The sequence below is a fragment of the Polyergus mexicanus genome, unplaced genomic scaffold (genome assembly GCF_030449975.1).
Source record: "Polyergus mexicanus isolate NDT 795.1 unplaced genomic scaffold, iyPolMexi1.0 SCAF_3, whole genome shotgun sequence".
Taxonomy (NCBI): domain Eukaryota; kingdom Metazoa; phylum Arthropoda; class Insecta; order Hymenoptera; family Formicidae; genus Polyergus; species Polyergus mexicanus.
The window spans coordinates 8,887,315-8,904,669 of NW_027223323.1; the positions used below are offsets into that span (position 1 = coordinate 8,887,315).

Here is a 17,355-nt window from a genome sequence, read left to right on the forward strand (position 1 = left end):
ACTGAACCGATCATAAAATTTTTATCAAATTAATTGTCGAATTTAAGTGTAATTATTACAAATTTATAATTATTTTTATATACGTAAATTGTTCAATGTTTCTTTTTTTAATGTACAACGTTTGTCTTCGATTCTACTTCTCGCGAGATAATAAAAGCGATTTATATGCGCAATTCTCTGTCTCTCGCTTATAACGGAGATTATAAGTTATCCCTCCTGTCAAAAAATAAATCTATAAACAATAACAATCTCAACATTAAGATTTCTGTATGAACAGAATCACTATTTCTGTCTTTTCATCCTCTCTACTTTTCTGTTTCGCAATAAACAAAGGCTTTCTTTATTCTACTACGCATTGTTAGAAAATAACAGATTGCACAACAACCTTTTACTTTTTGACGCGTTCAGTGATATAACTGAATTGCACTGAGAAGCGATGTCTCTATCTGTTATAAGCCTTTTTTTTTAATGATGCAACCGTCAACAGTTTATGATAGCAGCAGTGTCGACTATATATATACATATACCACATAATATAAAACAAACATTTAGAAGTGATTATACTATCAAAAATGAAGATTTTCAATAGCCTAAAAAGTAAAGAGACTAAAATCATACAATGCACTCTTTATCATCCCGCATGTTTAACCTTATATAAAAATACGCTTTATAAAAAATACACTTAAATAAAAATACACTTTATAAAAATACACTTTATAAAAATACACTTTGTACTTTGCATCAATATGTATAGACGTCAGTGATATAAAACCATCTCTTTCTAATTCTTAACAACCCTCACTCCATTATTCCAACACTTTGTCTAGATATATTATATCTATGATGGCATAAGCGAAATCCAAGGTAGACCAATAGTACGTAGGTGGATATCTGAGACAATCGTAATAACGGCACTGCGCACAATATTCACTCGATATTATAAAGGAAGCGGTAATATATTCTCTGCTAACTAAATATCTTCGTTATTTAAGTGCCATCGTGAAACAATGGTGAAACCAACGCAATATGTAATATTTGATAATATAAGCAGAGACAATATATCACTGCTACTCAATGAGTTTGACAAAAATTTAGAAAATATATCTGGAAAATGTATGGATGTCGGTTGTGGACCCGGGGATATAACAAACGATATTCTTCTTCCGTTTCTTGATCCAAATGTAACAATGATTGGTAAGTAAAAATAATAAATTATAAGAATATAATAGCTCACGCAGACGCGTGCACTGTGATGTAAATTATCATTAGTTGATACAATAATTATATATCGTAAAGGTACAAATATTATGGAAGAGATAGTTGAATACGCCAACAAAACATACAGTGATAAAGAACGACTCAAATTCGAAGCGCTGGATATTCAAACTAAAAAATTGTCCGAGAAATACATCTCAAAATTTGATCACATTTTTTCTTTTCATACTTTGCAGTAAGAAAAATTATTAAATGAGCATAAATTAATTTGGTTTCGTAAAAAATAACTTTTATACATGTCTTTAACAATGTACTTTTACATAACTATGTTTTGAAAAAATATCCTGATAAATGTATATTTCCAAAATTATAATTAATATTTAGCATTGTTATTTAATAGCCAATCGTTTCGGAATATTCATCATATACTTCGACCTGGTAAAACTATGCTTATATCAAGTATAACCCATCAGGTACCCATATTTGAATCTTTGGAAGCTATGGCAGAAGATACGCGGTATGCAGCGTATATGGGGGAGTAAATATATTATTACATCAAAGATGAGGTATTAAAAAAAAATTGTAAAATAATTTCCACATATGAAAGAATTTCGTTTTTATTAATTTTAAAAATGCGTCGAATGTATACGTGTAGGTGGCTAACATAAAAGATAAATTTCTTTCGTAAGAGCCTTTATTGTTTCATTTCTATTTTCAACTTTATATGTATATATCGCACATTTATTATTTGCATTACAAATATCATTTTGATATATTTCATCTATAAATTTTTAATTAAACTTAATTTGTACAGAACAAACAAAAATATGTTGGATCATTTCATTATTCAACCCGACCTTACGAAGAACTAATAAAAATATTCTTGAAGATATCGAATTGCAAGTTCATCATTGCAGTCATCGAAACATGAGCTCATTTCTAAATATACAATAGTTTCTATGTAAGTATTTTCTCTCCATATATATGCATGCAAATATTAAATTCTAGACGAGATTATTATTTGTAACATAATTCTTTTTCATACTACTTATTTTTTTCATTTTATAATTTTTTAACTATATTGCTTATTTCTACAGCCATGATAACTTCACAGTACACTTTTGCATTATTTGGATAAGATGCCGCATAATCAAAGAAAGGAATTCATAAATGAGTTTGCACATAAATTCGAGAAAATAAAAGTTAAAGAATACAAAGATAGACGAAGTGATTATAAGCTACATGATGATATTCCTTTTTATTACACTGTACTAGTAGCTTATGCACAAAAGTGTTCGTAATTGTATCAGCATATATTAATTTATAGGGATAGAGGCAGAATATTTGTCTTTCTTTCCTCTATTCCGAGCAAACTTTAAAACACTTGAGAAGAATGTTTATCTTTATTTATTATATAATGGACATTACGAAATGATTTATACATTAGCAAAATGTATCGCTGTTTCCCGGGGATTTATTGCATTAAGGAAAGAAAATTATTTAAAATATAATCGCAATCGAATGGTCAAAGATCATTCAAATCACGCTAAATTTCATGCATAATCGAGAATACGATTAAAAGATTGATCAAATAAACTGTTATCCATGATAACAGTTGGTATAAGATATGAAATATTTCAAAAAGATCAATCTAAAACATCAAATTTTCTATGAAGATCGCGTGTTAATAAATTGATATCGATTTTCCACCTGCGAATGCTTAAATATTCGATTCAAAAACGCCTAATCCATAAATACGAGACATCAATTAATCATTTATTTTTATTGCGTTATACGATTAATTAATTCGCAGATCTTTTTAATATAGTTTTCAATTTATTAATATAATTTATTAATTTATTAATATAATCTACAAATTATAAAAATGTGTAACTTATACAATTTCAGCAACGTAATTCTGTGTAAGATAGAAAAGAATTTTATTCAAAATAAATTATATATAGGTTTCGGTAATGTATGTAAATATTTTTAATTTAATTATAATATTTTTAAGAATATCGAAATCCAGAATCTCGTCTATCGTAAACATAGCACAAATGTTTTATACACAATGAAACATTTGAAATAAAGATCAAAATAAAGTTTTAAAAATTAAAATAGGAGGTGTCTCCAACTCAGGCATCACGGTCTCTAGTATACATAATTATGCACACATCTTCGTTGCATATCCGTTTTATGTCGTCTTTTTCGGCAAAACGAAAGAATGTCTTACTGATATCTTTTCACTTTGTCGAAATAATATCTTAGGAAAAACATCTTTTCGTTATTTTTTAGTGTTATGTGCTATCTGGGCTGATTGTATATCGCAATAAGAAGAGATGCAAACTCCATCATCTCTATTAGATACTTTTTCTTGTTTTTAAATACTATTTATACTTATCAAGAATCAACTTTACAAATAATTATACTATCAAAAATAAAGATTTTCGATAGTCTAAACAGGAAAAAGACAAAGATTACGCAATGCTTTTTTTTGTCATCCCACATGTTTACGTCAGACTTATAGAAAACTACTCTTTCCAATATGTATAGAAGTTAGTAAATGATAGAAGACCATCTCTGCCTATTTTTTGACGATCCCCACTCCTTAACACTTGAGCTAGATATACTATATCTATAAGGACGCGAACAAAATTCAGATTATAGGTAGACGTGACCTGAAATAATCGTAAAGACACTGCACACCATACACACTCGATATTATAAGGGAAGCGATTAATATCCTCTGTTAACTAAATATCCTCGTCATTTGAGTGACATCGTGAAACAATGGTGAAACCAACGCAATATGTAATATTTGATAATATAAGCAGAGACAATATATCACTGCTACTCAATGAGTTCGACAAAGATCTAAAAAATATATCTGGAAAATGTATGGATGTCGGTTGTGGACCCGGGGATATAACAAACGATATTCTTCTTCCGTTTCTTGATCCAAATGTAACAATGATTGGTAAGTAAAAATAATAAATTATAAGAATATAATAGCTCACGCAGACGCGTGCACTATGTGATGTAAATTATCATTAGTTGATACAATAATTATGTATTATAAAGGGACAGATATTATGGAAGAAATGGTTGAATACGCCAACAAAACATACGGTGATAAAGAACGACTCAAATTCGAAGCGCTGGATATTCAAACTAAAAAGTTGCCCGAGAAATACATCTCAGAATTTGATCACATTTTTTCTTTTCATGTTTTGCAGTGGTGCAATGACGTTCAGTAAGAAAAATTATTAAATAATCGGAAATTAATTTTGTTCTAAACTTAAAATTCATGATAAAGGCAATTGGAGCCAAGCACGGTGAATGAAGCGCAACAAGCTTTATTCTGTGATATCAATCTCTATAGAAATAGAGTATACAAAAACCGGACGTTTCGGCTCTATCTTCAGCGCAAAAAAAAAGTTAGCTTATGACAAAGGTTAACAGTCGTGTATTCTTATTCGGTTAGTAAACATGGTCGCAAATAAAAATTAATAAATAAAGATTAACGGTCGTGGGTTTTTGTTCGATTAGCAAACATGGTCCAATTGCCTTTACATGGAATTTTAATTTTAGTTTAATCTTGAGAAGCTTATATTTATATTCATATTAATTTTTTTCGTAAAAAATAGCTTTTATATATATCTTTAACAATGTAGTTTTACATAATTATGTTTTGAAAGAATATCCTAATAGATGTATATTTCTAAAATAATAATTAATATTCAGCATCGTTATTTAATAGCCAAACGTTTCGGAATATTTATCATATGCTTCGACCTGGTAAAACTATGCTTATATCAAGTATAGCCCGTCAGGTACCTATATTTGAATCTTTGGAAGCTATGGCAGAAGATACGCGGTATGCAGCATATATGGGGGTAAATATATTATTACATCAAAGATGCGGTATTAGAAAAAAATTGTAGAATAATTTCCGTATATGAAAGAATTTCGTTTTTATTAATTTTAAGAATGCGTCGAATGTATACGTGTAGGTGGCTAACATGAAAGATAAATTTCTGTCGTAACAGCCTTTATTTGTTTCATTTCAATTTTCAATTTTATATGTATATATCGAACATTTATTATTTGCATTATAAATATCATTTTGATATATTTCATCTATAAATTTTTAATTAAATTTAATTTGTACAGAACAAACAGAAATATGTTGGATCATTTCATTATTCAACCCGACCTTACGAAGAATTAAAAGAAGTACTTGAAGATATCGGATTTCAAGTTCATCATTGCAGTCATCGAAACTTGAGCTCATTTCTAAATACACAACAGTTTCTATGTAAGTATTTTCTCTCCATATATACGCATGCAAAAATTAAATTCTAGACGAGATTATTATTTGTAACATAATTTTGTTTATATTAATTATTTTTTTCATTTTATATTTTTTTAACTATATTACTTATTTCTACAGCCATGATTACTTCACAGTACACTTTTGCATTTTTGGATAAGATGCCCAATAATCTAAGGGAGGAATTCATGAATGAGTTTGCACGTAGGTTCGACGAAAAAAAAGATAAAGAATACAAAGATAGACAAAGTGATTATAAGCTACATGATGATATTCCTTTTTATTACACTGTACTAGTAGCTTATGCACAAAAGTGTTCATAATTGTATCAGCATATATTAATTTATAGGGAAGAGGCAGATTGTTTGTCTTTCCTTCCTATATTGCGAGCAAACTTTAAAACACTTGAGAAAAATATTTATCTTCGTTTATTATATAATTGACATTACGAAATGATTTATACATTAGCAAAATTTATCACTCTTCCCCGAATCTATCGCATTAAAAAAATAATATTTTTTTAAATATAATCGCAATCGAATGGTCGAAAATCATTCAAATCACGCTAAATTTCATGCATAATCGAGAATACGATTAAGAGATTGATCAAATAAACTGTTATCTATGATAACAGTTGATATAAGATATAAAATATTTCGAAAAGGTCGATCTAAATATCTAAAACATTAAATTTTCTATAGGTGAAGATCGCGTGTTAATAAATTGATATCGATTTTCCACCTGCGAATGCTTAAATATTCGATTCAAAAACGCCTAATCCATAAATACGAGACATCAATTAATCATTTATTTTTATTGCGTTATACGATTAATTAATTCGATGATCTTTTTAATATAGTTTTCAATTTATTAATATAATCTACAAATTATAAAAATGTGTAACTTATACAATTTCAGCAATGTAATTCTGTGTAAGATAGAAAAGAATTCTATTCATAATAAATTATATGTGGATTTCGGTAATGTGTATAAATATTTTTAATTTAATTATAATATTTTTGAGAATGTAGAAATCCAGAATCTTGTCCACCGTAAGCATAGCACAAATTTTTTATACACAATGAAACATTTGAAATAAAGATCAAAATAAAATTTTAAAAATTAAAATAAAAAGTGTCTCCAACTCAGGTATCACGGTCTCTAGTATACATAATTACGCACACGTCTTCGTTGCATATCCGTTTTATGTTGTCTTCTTCGGCAAAACGAAAAAACGTTTTACAGACATCTTTTCACTTTGTCGAAATAATATCCATCAAACTCCATCATCTCTATTAGATACTCTTTCTTGTTTTTAAATACTATTTATACTTATCAAAAATCAACTTTACAAATAATTATACTATCAAAAATAAAGATTTTCGATAGTTTAACAGGAAGGAGACTAAGATCACGCAAGATCATGTTTTTTTGTTATCTCACGTGTTTACGTCAGACTTATATAAAACTACTCTATCCAATATGTATAGAAGTTAGTAAAGGATAGAAGACCATCTCTGCCTATTTTTTGATGATCCCCACTCCTTAACACTTGAGCTAGATATACTATATCTATAAGGACGCGAACAAAATTCAGATTATAGGTAGACGTGACCTGAAATAATCGTAAAGACACTGCACACCATACACACTCGATATTATAAGGGAAGCGATTAATATCCTCTGTTAACTAAATATCCTCGTCATTTGAGTGACATCGTGAAATCATGGAACCAGCACAATATGTATTATGTGATAGTTTATGCAGAGACAATATATCATTGCTACTCAATGAGTTCGACAAAGATCTAAAAAATATATCTGGAAAATGTATGGATGTCGGTTGTGGACCCGGCGATATAACAAACGATATCCTTCTTCCGTTTCTTAATCCAAATGTAACAATGATTGGTAAGTAAAAATAATAAATTATAAGAATATAATAGCTCACGCAAACGCGTGCACTATGTGATGTAAATTATCGTTAGTTGATACAATAATTATGTATTATAAAGGTACAGATATTATGGAAGAAATGGTTGAACACGCCAACAAAACATACGGTGATAAAGAACGACTCAAATTCGAAGCACTGGATATTCAAACTAAAAAGTTGCCCGAGAAATATATTTCAGAATTTGATCACATTTTTTCTTTTCATGCCTTGCAGTGGTGCAATGACGTTCAGTAAGAAAAATTATTAAATGAGCATAAATTAATTTGATTTCGTAAATAATAACTTTTATACATGTCTTTAACAATGTACTTTTACATAACTATGTGTTGAAAAAATATCCTGATAAATGTATATTTCCAAAATTATAATTAATATTTAGCATTGTTATTTAATAGCCAAACGTTTCGGAATATTTATCATATGCTTCGCCCTGGTAAAACTATGCTTATATCAAGTATAGCCCGTCAAGTACCTATATTTGAATCTTTGGAAGCTATGGCAGAAGATACGCGATATGCAGCATATATGGGGGTAAATATATTATTACATCAAAGATGCGGTATTACAAAAAAATTGTAGAATAATTTCCGTATATGAAAGAATTTCGTTTTTATTAATTTTAAAAATGCGTCGAATGTATACGTGTAGGTGGCTGACATGAAAGATAAATTTCTTTCGTAAGAGCCTTTATTGTTTCATTTCAATTTTCAATTATATATATATATATCGCACATTTATTATTTGCATTATAAATATCATTTTGATATATTTCATCTATAAATTTTTAATTAAATTTAATTTGTACAGAACAAACAGAAATATGTTGGATCATTTCATTATTCAACCCGACCTTACGAAGAATTAAAAGAAGTACTTGAAGATATCGGATTTCAAGTTCATCATTGCAGTCATCGAAACATGAGCTCATTTCTAAATACACAACAGTTTCTATGTAAGTATTTTCTCTCCATATATACGCATGTAAAAATTAAATTCTAGACGAGATTATTATTTGTAACATAATTTTGTTTATATTAATTATTTTTTTCATTTTATATTTCTTTAACTATATTACTTATTTCTACAGCCATGATTACTTCACAGTACACTTTTACATTTTTGGATAAGATGCCCAATAATCTAAGGGAGGAATTCATGAATGAGTTTGCACGTAGGTTCGACGAAAAAAAAGATAAAGAATACAAAGATAGACAAAGTGATTATAAGCTACATGATGATATTCCTTTTTATTACACTGTACTAGTAGCTTATGCACAAAAGTGTTCATAATTGTATCAGCATATATTAATTTATTTTAGGGAAGAGGCAGATTGTTTGTCTTTCCTTCCTATATTGCGAGCAAACTTTAAAACACTTGAGAAAAATATTTATCTTCGTTTATTATATAATTGACATTACGAAATAATTTATACATTAGCAAAATTTATCACTCTTCCCCGAATCTATCGCATTAAAAAAATAATATTATTTTAAATATAATCGCAATCGAATGGTCGAAAATCATTCAAATCACGCTAAATTTCATGCATAATCGAGAATACGATTAAGAGATTGATCAAATAAACTGTTATCTATGATAACAGTTGATATAAGATATAAAATATTTCGAAAAGGTCGATCTAAAACATTAAATTTTCTATAGGTGAAGATCGCGTGTTAATAAATTGATATCGATTTTCCACCTGCGAATGCTTAAATATTCGATTCAAAAACGCCTAATCCATAAATATGAGACATCAATTAATCATTTATTTTTATTGCGTTATACGATTAATTAATTCGATGATCTTTTTAATATAGTTTTCAATATAATCTACAAATTATAAAAATGTGTAACTTATACAATTTCAGCAATGTAATTCTGTGTAAGATAGAAAAGAATTCTATTCATAATAAATTATATGTGGATTTCGGTAATGTGTATAAATATTTTTAATTTAATTATAATATTTTTGAGAATGTAGAAATCCAGAATCTCGTCCACCGTAAGCATAGCACAAATGTTTTATACACAATGAAACATTTGAAATAAAGATCAAAATAAAATTTTGAAAATTAAAATAGAAAGTGTCTCCAACTCATGTATCACGGTCTCTAGTATACATAATTACGCACACGTCTTCGTTGCATATTCGTTTTATGTTGTCTTTTTCGGCAAAACGAAAAAACGTTTTAAAGACATCTTTCCACTTTGTTGAAATAATATCTTAGGAAAAACATCTTTTCGTTATTTTTTAGTGTTATGTGCTATCTGGGCTGATTGTATATCGCAATAAGAAGAGATGCAAACTCCATCATCTCTATTAGATACTCTTTCTTGTTTTTAAATACTATTTATACTTATCAAAAATCAACTTTACAAATAATTATCCTGTTTAGACTATCAAAAATAAAGATTTTCGATAGTCTAAACAGGAAGGAGACTAAGATCACGCAATGTTTTTTTTGTTATCTCACATGTTTACGTCAGACTTATATAAAACTACTCTTCCCAATATGTATAGAAATCACTAAATGATACAAAATGCTATTTCTACTTATTTTGTGCCGACCCCCACTTCTTAACATTTGACCTAGATATACTATATTTATAAGGATACAAATAAAATTTAGCATAGATTGTAGATTGACGTCCTGAGATACTCGTAAAGGCGTAGTGCCTACGCACCATACTCATTCGATATTATAAGGAAAGCGATTAATATTCTTTGCTAATTAAATATCTTCATTATTTGAGTGCTATCGTGAAACAATGGTGGACCTAACACAGTACGTATTATTTGATGGTTTAAACAAAGACAGTATATCACTGCTACTCAATGAGTTCGACAAAGAACTAAAAAATATATCTGGAAAATGTATGGATGTCGGTTGTGGACCCGGCGATATAACAAACGATATCCTTCTTCCGTTTCTTAATCCAAATGTAACAATGATTGGTAAGTAAAAATAATAAATTATAAGAATATAATAGCTCACGCAAACGCGCGCACATAGAGGATGTAAATTATCATTAGTTAATACAATTATTATATATTATATAGGTACAGATATTATGGAAGAAATAGTTGAATATGCCAACAAAACATACGGTGATAAAGAACGACTTAAATTCGAAGCGCTGGATATTCAAACTAAAAAGTTGCCCGAGAAATATATTTCAGAATTTGATCATATTTTTTCTTTTCATGCCTTGCAGTGGTGCAATGACGTTCAGTAAGAAAAATTATTAAATGAGCATAAATTAATTTGATTTCGTAAATAATAACTTTTATACGTGTCTTTAACAATGTACTTTTACATAACTATGTGTTGAAAAAATATCCTGATAAATGTATATTTCCAAAATTATAATTAATATTTAGCATTGTTATTTAATAGCCAAACGTTTCGGAATATTTATCAGATGCTTCGACCTGGTAAAACTATGCTTATATTAAGCATAGCGCATGCCGCAATCGTATTTGAATCTTTGGAAGCTATGGCGAAAGATATACGGTATGCAGCGTATATGGGGGTAAATATTATTACATCAAAGATGCAGTATAAGAAAAAAATTGTAAAATAATTTTCGTGTGTGTGAAAGAACTTCGTTTCTATTAATTTTAAAAATCTACTGATATTTACAATTTCTGGATATTATTTATTATCTTATTCACTGATAAATCCATGAAAATATTGATATCGTGACTGTTAGCCGTTCCCGCAATGTTTTCGATGTAATTTCAATATAAAATTGCTGTCTTTATTTATATATTGTATATATATTACGAAGCTAAGAGAATGTAATTAAGAGCTAGGGCGGTAATTTGTACGCAAATTTTATTATAATCAAATTATATTAACATAACAAAATAGCGAAAGATTTAATAGTAACAAGCGTATATTTTGATCATGTTTTTGATCATCTTCAGTGCCGTTACAAAGTAAATAAAAAAAAAACCGAGCTACTAGCAAAATTTCTTTCATAAGAAACTTTATTGTTTCATCCTAATTTTAAATTTATTTATATGTATATATCGCACATTTATTATTTGTATTACAAATATCACTTTGATATATTTCATCTATAAATTTTTAATTAAATTTAATTCGTACAGGACAAACAGAAATATGTTGGATCATTTCATTATTCAACTCGACCTCACGAAGAGCTAAAAGAAGTACTTGAAAATATCGGATTTCAAGTTCATCATTGCAGTCATCGAAACAAGAGCCCATCTCTGAATACACGAAAGTTTATATGTAAGTATTTTCTCTCCATATATATGCATGCAAAAATTAAATTCTAAACGAGATTATTATTTGTATATTTATTTGTAATTTTTAATTATTATTTGTAATCTTTTTTCATACTACTTTTTTTCTTTTCTCATTTTATAATTTTATAATTATATTGTTTATTTCTACAGCCATGATCACTTCGCAGCACACTTTTGCATTTTTGGATAAGATGCCGCATAATCTAAAGAAAGAATTCATTAATGAGTTTGCACGGAGATTCGAGGAAATAAAAGTTGAAGAATACAAAAATAGACAAAATGATTCTAAGCTATATGATGATATTCCTTTTTATTACACTGTAATAGTAGCTTATGCACAAAAGTGTTCATGATTGTATCAATCTATAATTTACAGGAGGAATAGGCAGAGTGTTTGTTTTTCCCTCCTTTCTTCCGAGCAAACTTTAAATGCACGAGAAAAATGTTTATCTTTGTTTATTATATAATAGACATTACGAAATAATTTATACATTAGCAAAATTCATTGATGTTTCCCGGATCTATTGCATTAACAAAAAAATATTATTTTAAATATAATCGCAATCGAATGGTCTAAAATTATTCAAATCACTCTAAATTTCGAGCATAATCGAGAATACGATTAAGAGATTGATCAAATAAACTGTTATCTATGATAACAGTTGATATAAGATATAAAATATTTCGAAAAAATCGATCTAAAACATTAAATTTTTTATAAGTGAAGATCGCGTGTTAATAAATTGATATCGATTTTTCACCTGCAAATGCTTGAATATTCGATGCAAAAACGCCTAACCCAAAAATACAAGACATCATTAATCATTTATTGCATTATACGATTAATTAATTCGATGATCTTTTTAATATAGTTTTCAATTTATTAATATAATCTACAAATTATAAAAATGTGTAACTTATACAATTTCAGCAATGTAATTCTGTGTAAGATAGAAAAGAATTCTATTCATAATAAATTATATGTGGATTTCGGTAATGTGTATAAATATTTTTAATTTAATTATAATATTTTTGAGAATGTAGAAATCCAGAATCTCGTCCACCGTAAGCATAGCACAAATGTTTTATACACAATGAAACATTTGAAATAAAGATCAAAATAAAATTTTAAAAATTAAAATAGAAAGTGTCTCCAACTCAGGTATCGCGGTCTCTAGTATACATAATTACACACACGTCTTCGTTGCATATCCGTTTTATGTTGTCTTCATCGGCAAAACGAAAAAACGTTTTACAGACATCTTTTCACTTTGTCGAAATAATATCCATCAAACTCCATCATCTCTATTAGATACTCTTTCTTGTTTTTAAATACTATTTATACTTATCAAAAATCAACTTTACAAATAATTATACTATCAAAAATAAAGATTTTCGATAGTTTAACAGGAAGGAGACTAAGATCACGCAATGTTTTTTTTGTTATCTCACATGTTTACGTCAGACTTTTATAAAACTACTCTTTCCAATATGTATAGAAGTTAGTAAAGAATAGAAGACCATCTCTGCCTATTTTTTGACGATCCCTACTCCTCAACACTTGAGCTAGATATATTATATCTATAAGGACGCGAACAAAATTCAGATTATAGGTAGACGTGACCTGAAATAATCGTAAAGACACTGCACACCATACACACTCGATATTATAAGGGAAGCGATTAATATCCTCTGTTAACTAAATATCCTCGTCATTTGAGTGACATCGTGAAATCATGGAACCAGCACAATATGTATTATGTGATAGTGTATGCAGAGACAATATATCATTGCTACTCAATGAGTTCGACAAAGATCTAAAAAATATATCTGGAAAATGTATGGATGTCGGTTGTGGACCCGGGGATATAACAAACGATATCCTTCTTCCGTTTCTTAAACCAAATGTAACAATGATTGGTAAGTAAAAATAATAAATTATAAGAATATAATAGCTCACGCAAACGCGTGCACTATGTGATGTAAATTATCGTTAGTTGATACAATAATTTTGTATTATAAAGGTACAGATATTATGGAAGAAATAGTTGAATACGCCAACAAAACATACGGTGATAAAGAACGACTCAAATTCGAAGCGCTGGATATTCAAACTAAAAAGTTGCCCGTGAAATACATCTCAGAATTTGATCACATTTTTTCTTTTCATGCTTTGCATTGGTGCAATGACGTTCAGTAAGAAAAATTATTAAATAATCGTAGATTAATTTTGTTCTATACTTAAAATTCAAGATAAAGGCAATCGGAGCCAAGCACGGTAAATGAAGCGCAACAGGCTTTATTCTGTGATATCAATCTCTATAGAAATAAAGTATACAAAAACCGGACGTTTCGACTCTATCTTTTAGCGCAAAACAATTAAAGTTAGCTTATGACAAAGGTTAACAGTCGTATGTCTTATTCGGTTAGTAAACATGGTCGCAAATAGAAATTAATAAATAAAGATTAACGGTCGTGGGTTTTTGTCCGGTTAGCAAACATGGTCCAATTGCCTTTACCTTGAATTTTAATTTTAGTTTAATCTTGAGAAGCTTATATTTATATTCATATTAATTTTTTTTCGTAAAGAATAGCTTTTATATATGTCTTTAACAATGTATTTTTACATAATTATGTTTTGAAAGAATATCCTAATAGATGTATATTTCTAAAATAATAATTAATATTCAGCATCGTTATTTAATAGCCAAACGTTTCGGAATATTTATCATATGCTGCGACCTGGTAAAACTATGCTTATATTAAGCATAGCGCATCATGCAACCTTATTTGAATCGTTGGAAATTATGGCTCAAGATACACAATATGCAGCGTATATGGGGGTAAATATTATTACATCAAGATGCTGTATAAGAAAAAAATTGTAGAATAATTTTCGCGTGTGTGAAAGAACTTCGTTTTTTTATTAATTTTAAAAATCCGTCAAGTATATACGTGTAGGTGGCTAACATAAGAGATAAGATTACTTTAAGGGGGGTTTCTACTTTGTTAGCATTGACAGATAAACAAGTTTTCGAAATTTTTAGAAAAGGAACTAATAAAGATAGAATGATAAGCTTTGGTACCCACGAAAATATATCTTTATCGAATAAAAAAAAATCGCTATGGTATTTGATGCTGGGCGGCGGGGGGAGAGAGGGGGAGGGGGGGGGGAGGCGAGGAGACGGATCAAGCAGCCCGGTGAGATGAGTGACGGTGGAATTTCCAAAATCTCCAAGAATTATCTGAAACAACAAAATCGACCAGTTTTATAATCTATAGATGTTTGCGCATAAAATAGACTAAAGTAAAAAAAATGTAAAAAATTTTGAGTGTGTTGTGGTTTACTCAAAGGCAGCCATTTTTTATGGAAAAATTTTTCTTCTTTTGGGTAATCATAACTCACTCAAAATTTTTTATATTTTTTTTATTCCAATCTATTTTATGCGCAAACATCTACAGATTATAAAACTTGTCGATTTTTTTGTTTCAGATAATTTTTGAAGGTTCTCGAAATTGAACCGACACACTCATCTCACCGGGCTGCTTGATCCGCTTCCTCCCTCTCCCCCCCCCCCTCCCCAGGGCTCCAAATACCTTGGTGATTTTTTTTTTATTCAATACAGATATATTTTTGTGGATATCAAAATTTATCATTCTATTTTTAATAGTTCCTTTCCTAAAAATTTCGAAAAATTGCCTATTTTGCAATGCTAACAAAGTAGAAACCCCCCTTAAATTCTAATTTACTAATACCTATAATTTCTGGATATAATTTATTATCTTATTCACTGATCAATCCATGAAAATATTGATATCGCTTCTGTTAAATATAGCAGTTCGCAATGTTCCTGACGTAATTTTTAAAATTGCTTTCTTTATTTATATATATCATACGAAGGTAAAAGAAGGCATATAAGAGTCATCGCGATAATGCAAATATTATTATAATTAAATTATATTAACATAACAGTAGCGAAAGATTTAATAGTAACAAGCGTAATGATAATACCTTTGGATAATGTTTTAGATCATCCTCAGTACCGTTACAAAGTAAATAAAAAATAGAAACCGACCTGCTCTTTATTTACTTACTAAATAAATTTCTTTCGTAAGAATCTTTATTGTTTTATCCTAATTTTAAATTTATTTATATTTATATATCGTACACTTATTATTTGTATTAAAAATATCACTTTAATATATTTCTTATATATAAATTTTTAATTAAATTTAATTTGTACAGAACAAACAGAAATATGTTGGATCATTTCATTATTCAACCCGACCTTACGAAGAATTAAAAGAAGTACTTGAAGATATCGGATTTCAAGTACATCATTGCAGTCATCGAAACAAGAGCTCATTTCTGAATACACAAAAGTTTATATGTAAGTATTTTCTCTCCATATGCATGCAAAAATTAAATTCGAAACGTGATTATTATCTGTACCATGAATGTTTTTTATTTTATACTACTGTTCTTCTTTTAATTACAATTTTTTAACTATATTGTTTATTTCGACAGCCATGGTTGCTTCACAGCACACTTTTGCATTTTTGGATAAGATGCCGCATAATCTAAGGGAAGAATTCATGAATGAGTTTGCACGTAGGTTCGACGAAAAAAAAGTTAAAGAATACAAAGATAGACAAAGTGATTATAAGCTACATGATGATATTCCTTTTTATTACACTGTACTAGTAGCTTATGCACAAAAGTGTTCATAATTGTATCAGCATATATTAATTTATAGGGAAGAGGCAGATTGTTTGTCTTTCCTTCCTCTATTGCGAGCAAACTTTAAAACACTTGAGAAGAATATTTATCTTCGTTTATTATATAATTGACATTACGAAATGATTTATACATTAGCAAAATTTATCACTCTTCCCCGAATCTATTGCATTAAAAAAAAATATTATTTAAAATATAATCGCAATCGAATGGTCAAAGATAATTCAAATCACGCTAAATTTCATGCATAATCGAGAATACGATTAAGAGATTGATCAAATAAACTGTTATCTATGATAACAGTTGATATAAGATATGAAATATTTCGAAACGATCAATCTAAAACATCAAATTTTCTATAGGTGAAGATCGCGTGTTAATAAATTGATATCGATTTTCCACCTGCGAATGCTTAAATATTCGATTCAAAAATGCCTAATCTATAAATACGAGACATCAATCAATCATTTATTTATTGCGTAATATGATTAATCAATTCGATAATCTTTTTAATATAGTTTTTAATTTTATTAATGTAATACACAAAATTATAAAAATGTGTAACTTATAAAATTTCAGCAACGTAATTCTGTGTAAGATAGAAAAGAATTGTATTCATAATAAATTATATGTGGATTTCGGTAATGTGTGTAAATATTTTTAATTTAACTATAATATTTCTGAGAATGTAGAAATCCAGAATCTCATCCACCGTAAGCATAGCACAAATGTTTCATACACAATGAAACATTTGAAATAAAGATCAAAATAAAATTTTAAAAATTAAAATAGAAAGTGTCTCCAACTCAGGTATCACGGTCTCTAGTAT

At 28.5% G+C, this 17,355-nt stretch overlaps 4 protein-coding genes and 1 pseudogene across 4 annotated transcripts; all 5 read left to right on the top strand.

Annotated features, from left to right (window-relative positions):
- The first annotated feature begins 1,007 nt into the window (after nt 1–1,007).
- On the top strand, nt 1,008–2,516 carry LOC138944920 (juvenile hormone acid O-methyltransferase-like; annotated as a pseudogene).
- A 1,489-nt stretch (nt 2,517–4,005) lies between these two features.
- LOC138944921 (juvenile hormone acid O-methyltransferase-like) lies at nt 4,006–5,871 on the top strand. Its single transcript, XM_070315992.1, has 5 exons — nt 4,006–4,192; nt 4,297–4,468; nt 4,976–5,111; nt 5,389–5,533; nt 5,669–5,871. The coding sequence occupies exons 1-5, from the start codon at nt 4,006–4,008 to the stop codon at nt 5,869–5,871; spliced, it is 843 nt and encodes a 280-aa protein (XP_070172093.1).
- A 1,404-nt stretch (nt 5,872–7,275) lies between these two features.
- Nucleotides 7,276–8,795, top strand: LOC138944922 (juvenile hormone acid O-methyltransferase-like). Its single transcript, XM_070315993.1, has 5 exons — nt 7,276–7,459; nt 7,564–7,735; nt 7,901–8,036; nt 8,313–8,457; nt 8,593–8,795. The coding sequence occupies exons 1-5, from the start codon at nt 7,276–7,278 to the stop codon at nt 8,793–8,795; spliced, it is 840 nt and encodes a 279-aa protein (XP_070172094.1).
- A 1,483-nt stretch (nt 8,796–10,278) lies between these two features.
- On the top strand, nt 10,279–12,141 carry LOC138944923 (juvenile hormone acid O-methyltransferase-like). The gene is made up of 5 exons (XM_070315995.1): nt 10,279–10,465; nt 10,571–10,742; nt 10,908–11,043; nt 11,627–11,771; nt 11,939–12,141. Exons 1-5 carry the CDS (start codon nt 10,279–10,281, stop codon nt 12,139–12,141), a joined length of 843 nt encoding a protein of 280 aa, XP_070172096.1.
- A 1,383-nt stretch (nt 12,142–13,524) lies between these two features.
- On the top strand, nt 13,525–16,519 carry LOC138944924 (juvenile hormone acid O-methyltransferase-like). The gene is made up of 5 exons (XM_070315996.1): nt 13,525–13,708; nt 13,813–13,984; nt 14,496–14,631; nt 16,035–16,179; nt 16,317–16,519. Exons 1-5 carry the CDS (start codon nt 13,525–13,527, stop codon nt 16,517–16,519), a joined length of 840 nt encoding a protein of 279 aa, XP_070172097.1.
- Nucleotides 16,520–17,355: the final 836 nt, after the last annotated feature.

Excerpts from the sequence above, each read along its gene's own strand:
- LOC138944921 (XM_070315992.1), top strand. The coding sequence starts at position 4,006 with ATGGTGAAACCAACGCAATATGTAATATTTGATAATATAAGCAGAGAC. Across the intron at positions 4,469-4,975 it reads CAGTGGTGCAATGACGTTCA|CCAAACGTTTCGGAATATTT; the intron begins GTAAGAAAAATT and ends GTTATTTAATAG. Across the intron at positions 5,534-5,668 it reads AAATACACAACAGTTTCTAT|CCATGATTACTTCACAGTAC; the intron begins GTAAGTATTTTC and ends TTATTTCTACAG.
- LOC138944922 (XM_070315993.1), top strand. The coding sequence starts at position 7,276 with ATGGAACCAGCACAATATGTATTATGTGATAGTTTATGCAGAGACAAT. Across the intron at positions 7,736-7,900 it reads CAGTGGTGCAATGACGTTCA|CCAAACGTTTCGGAATATTT; the intron begins GTAAGAAAAATT and ends GTTATTTAATAG. Across the intron at positions 8,458-8,592 it reads AAATACACAACAGTTTCTAT|CCATGATTACTTCACAGTAC; the intron begins GTAAGTATTTTC and ends TTATTTCTACAG.
- LOC138944923 (XM_070315995.1), top strand. The coding sequence starts at position 10,279 with ATGGTGGACCTAACACAGTACGTATTATTTGATGGTTTAAACAAAGAC. Across the intron at positions 10,743-10,907 it reads CAGTGGTGCAATGACGTTCA|CCAAACGTTTCGGAATATTT; the intron begins GTAAGAAAAATT and ends GTTATTTAATAG. Across the intron at positions 11,044-11,626 it reads GGTATGCAGCGTATATGGGG|GACAAACAGAAATATGTTGG; the intron begins GTAAATATTATT and ends TAATTCGTACAG.
- LOC138944924 (XM_070315996.1), top strand. The coding sequence starts at position 13,525 with ATGGAACCAGCACAATATGTATTATGTGATAGTGTATGCAGAGACAAT. Across the intron at positions 13,709-13,812 it reads ACCAAATGTAACAATGATTG|GTACAGATATTATGGAAGAA; the intron begins GTAAGTAAAAAT and ends TGTATTATAAAG. Across the intron at positions 14,632-16,034 it reads AATATGCAGCGTATATGGGG|AACAAACAGAAATATGTTGG; the intron begins GTAAATATTATT and ends TAATTTGTACAG.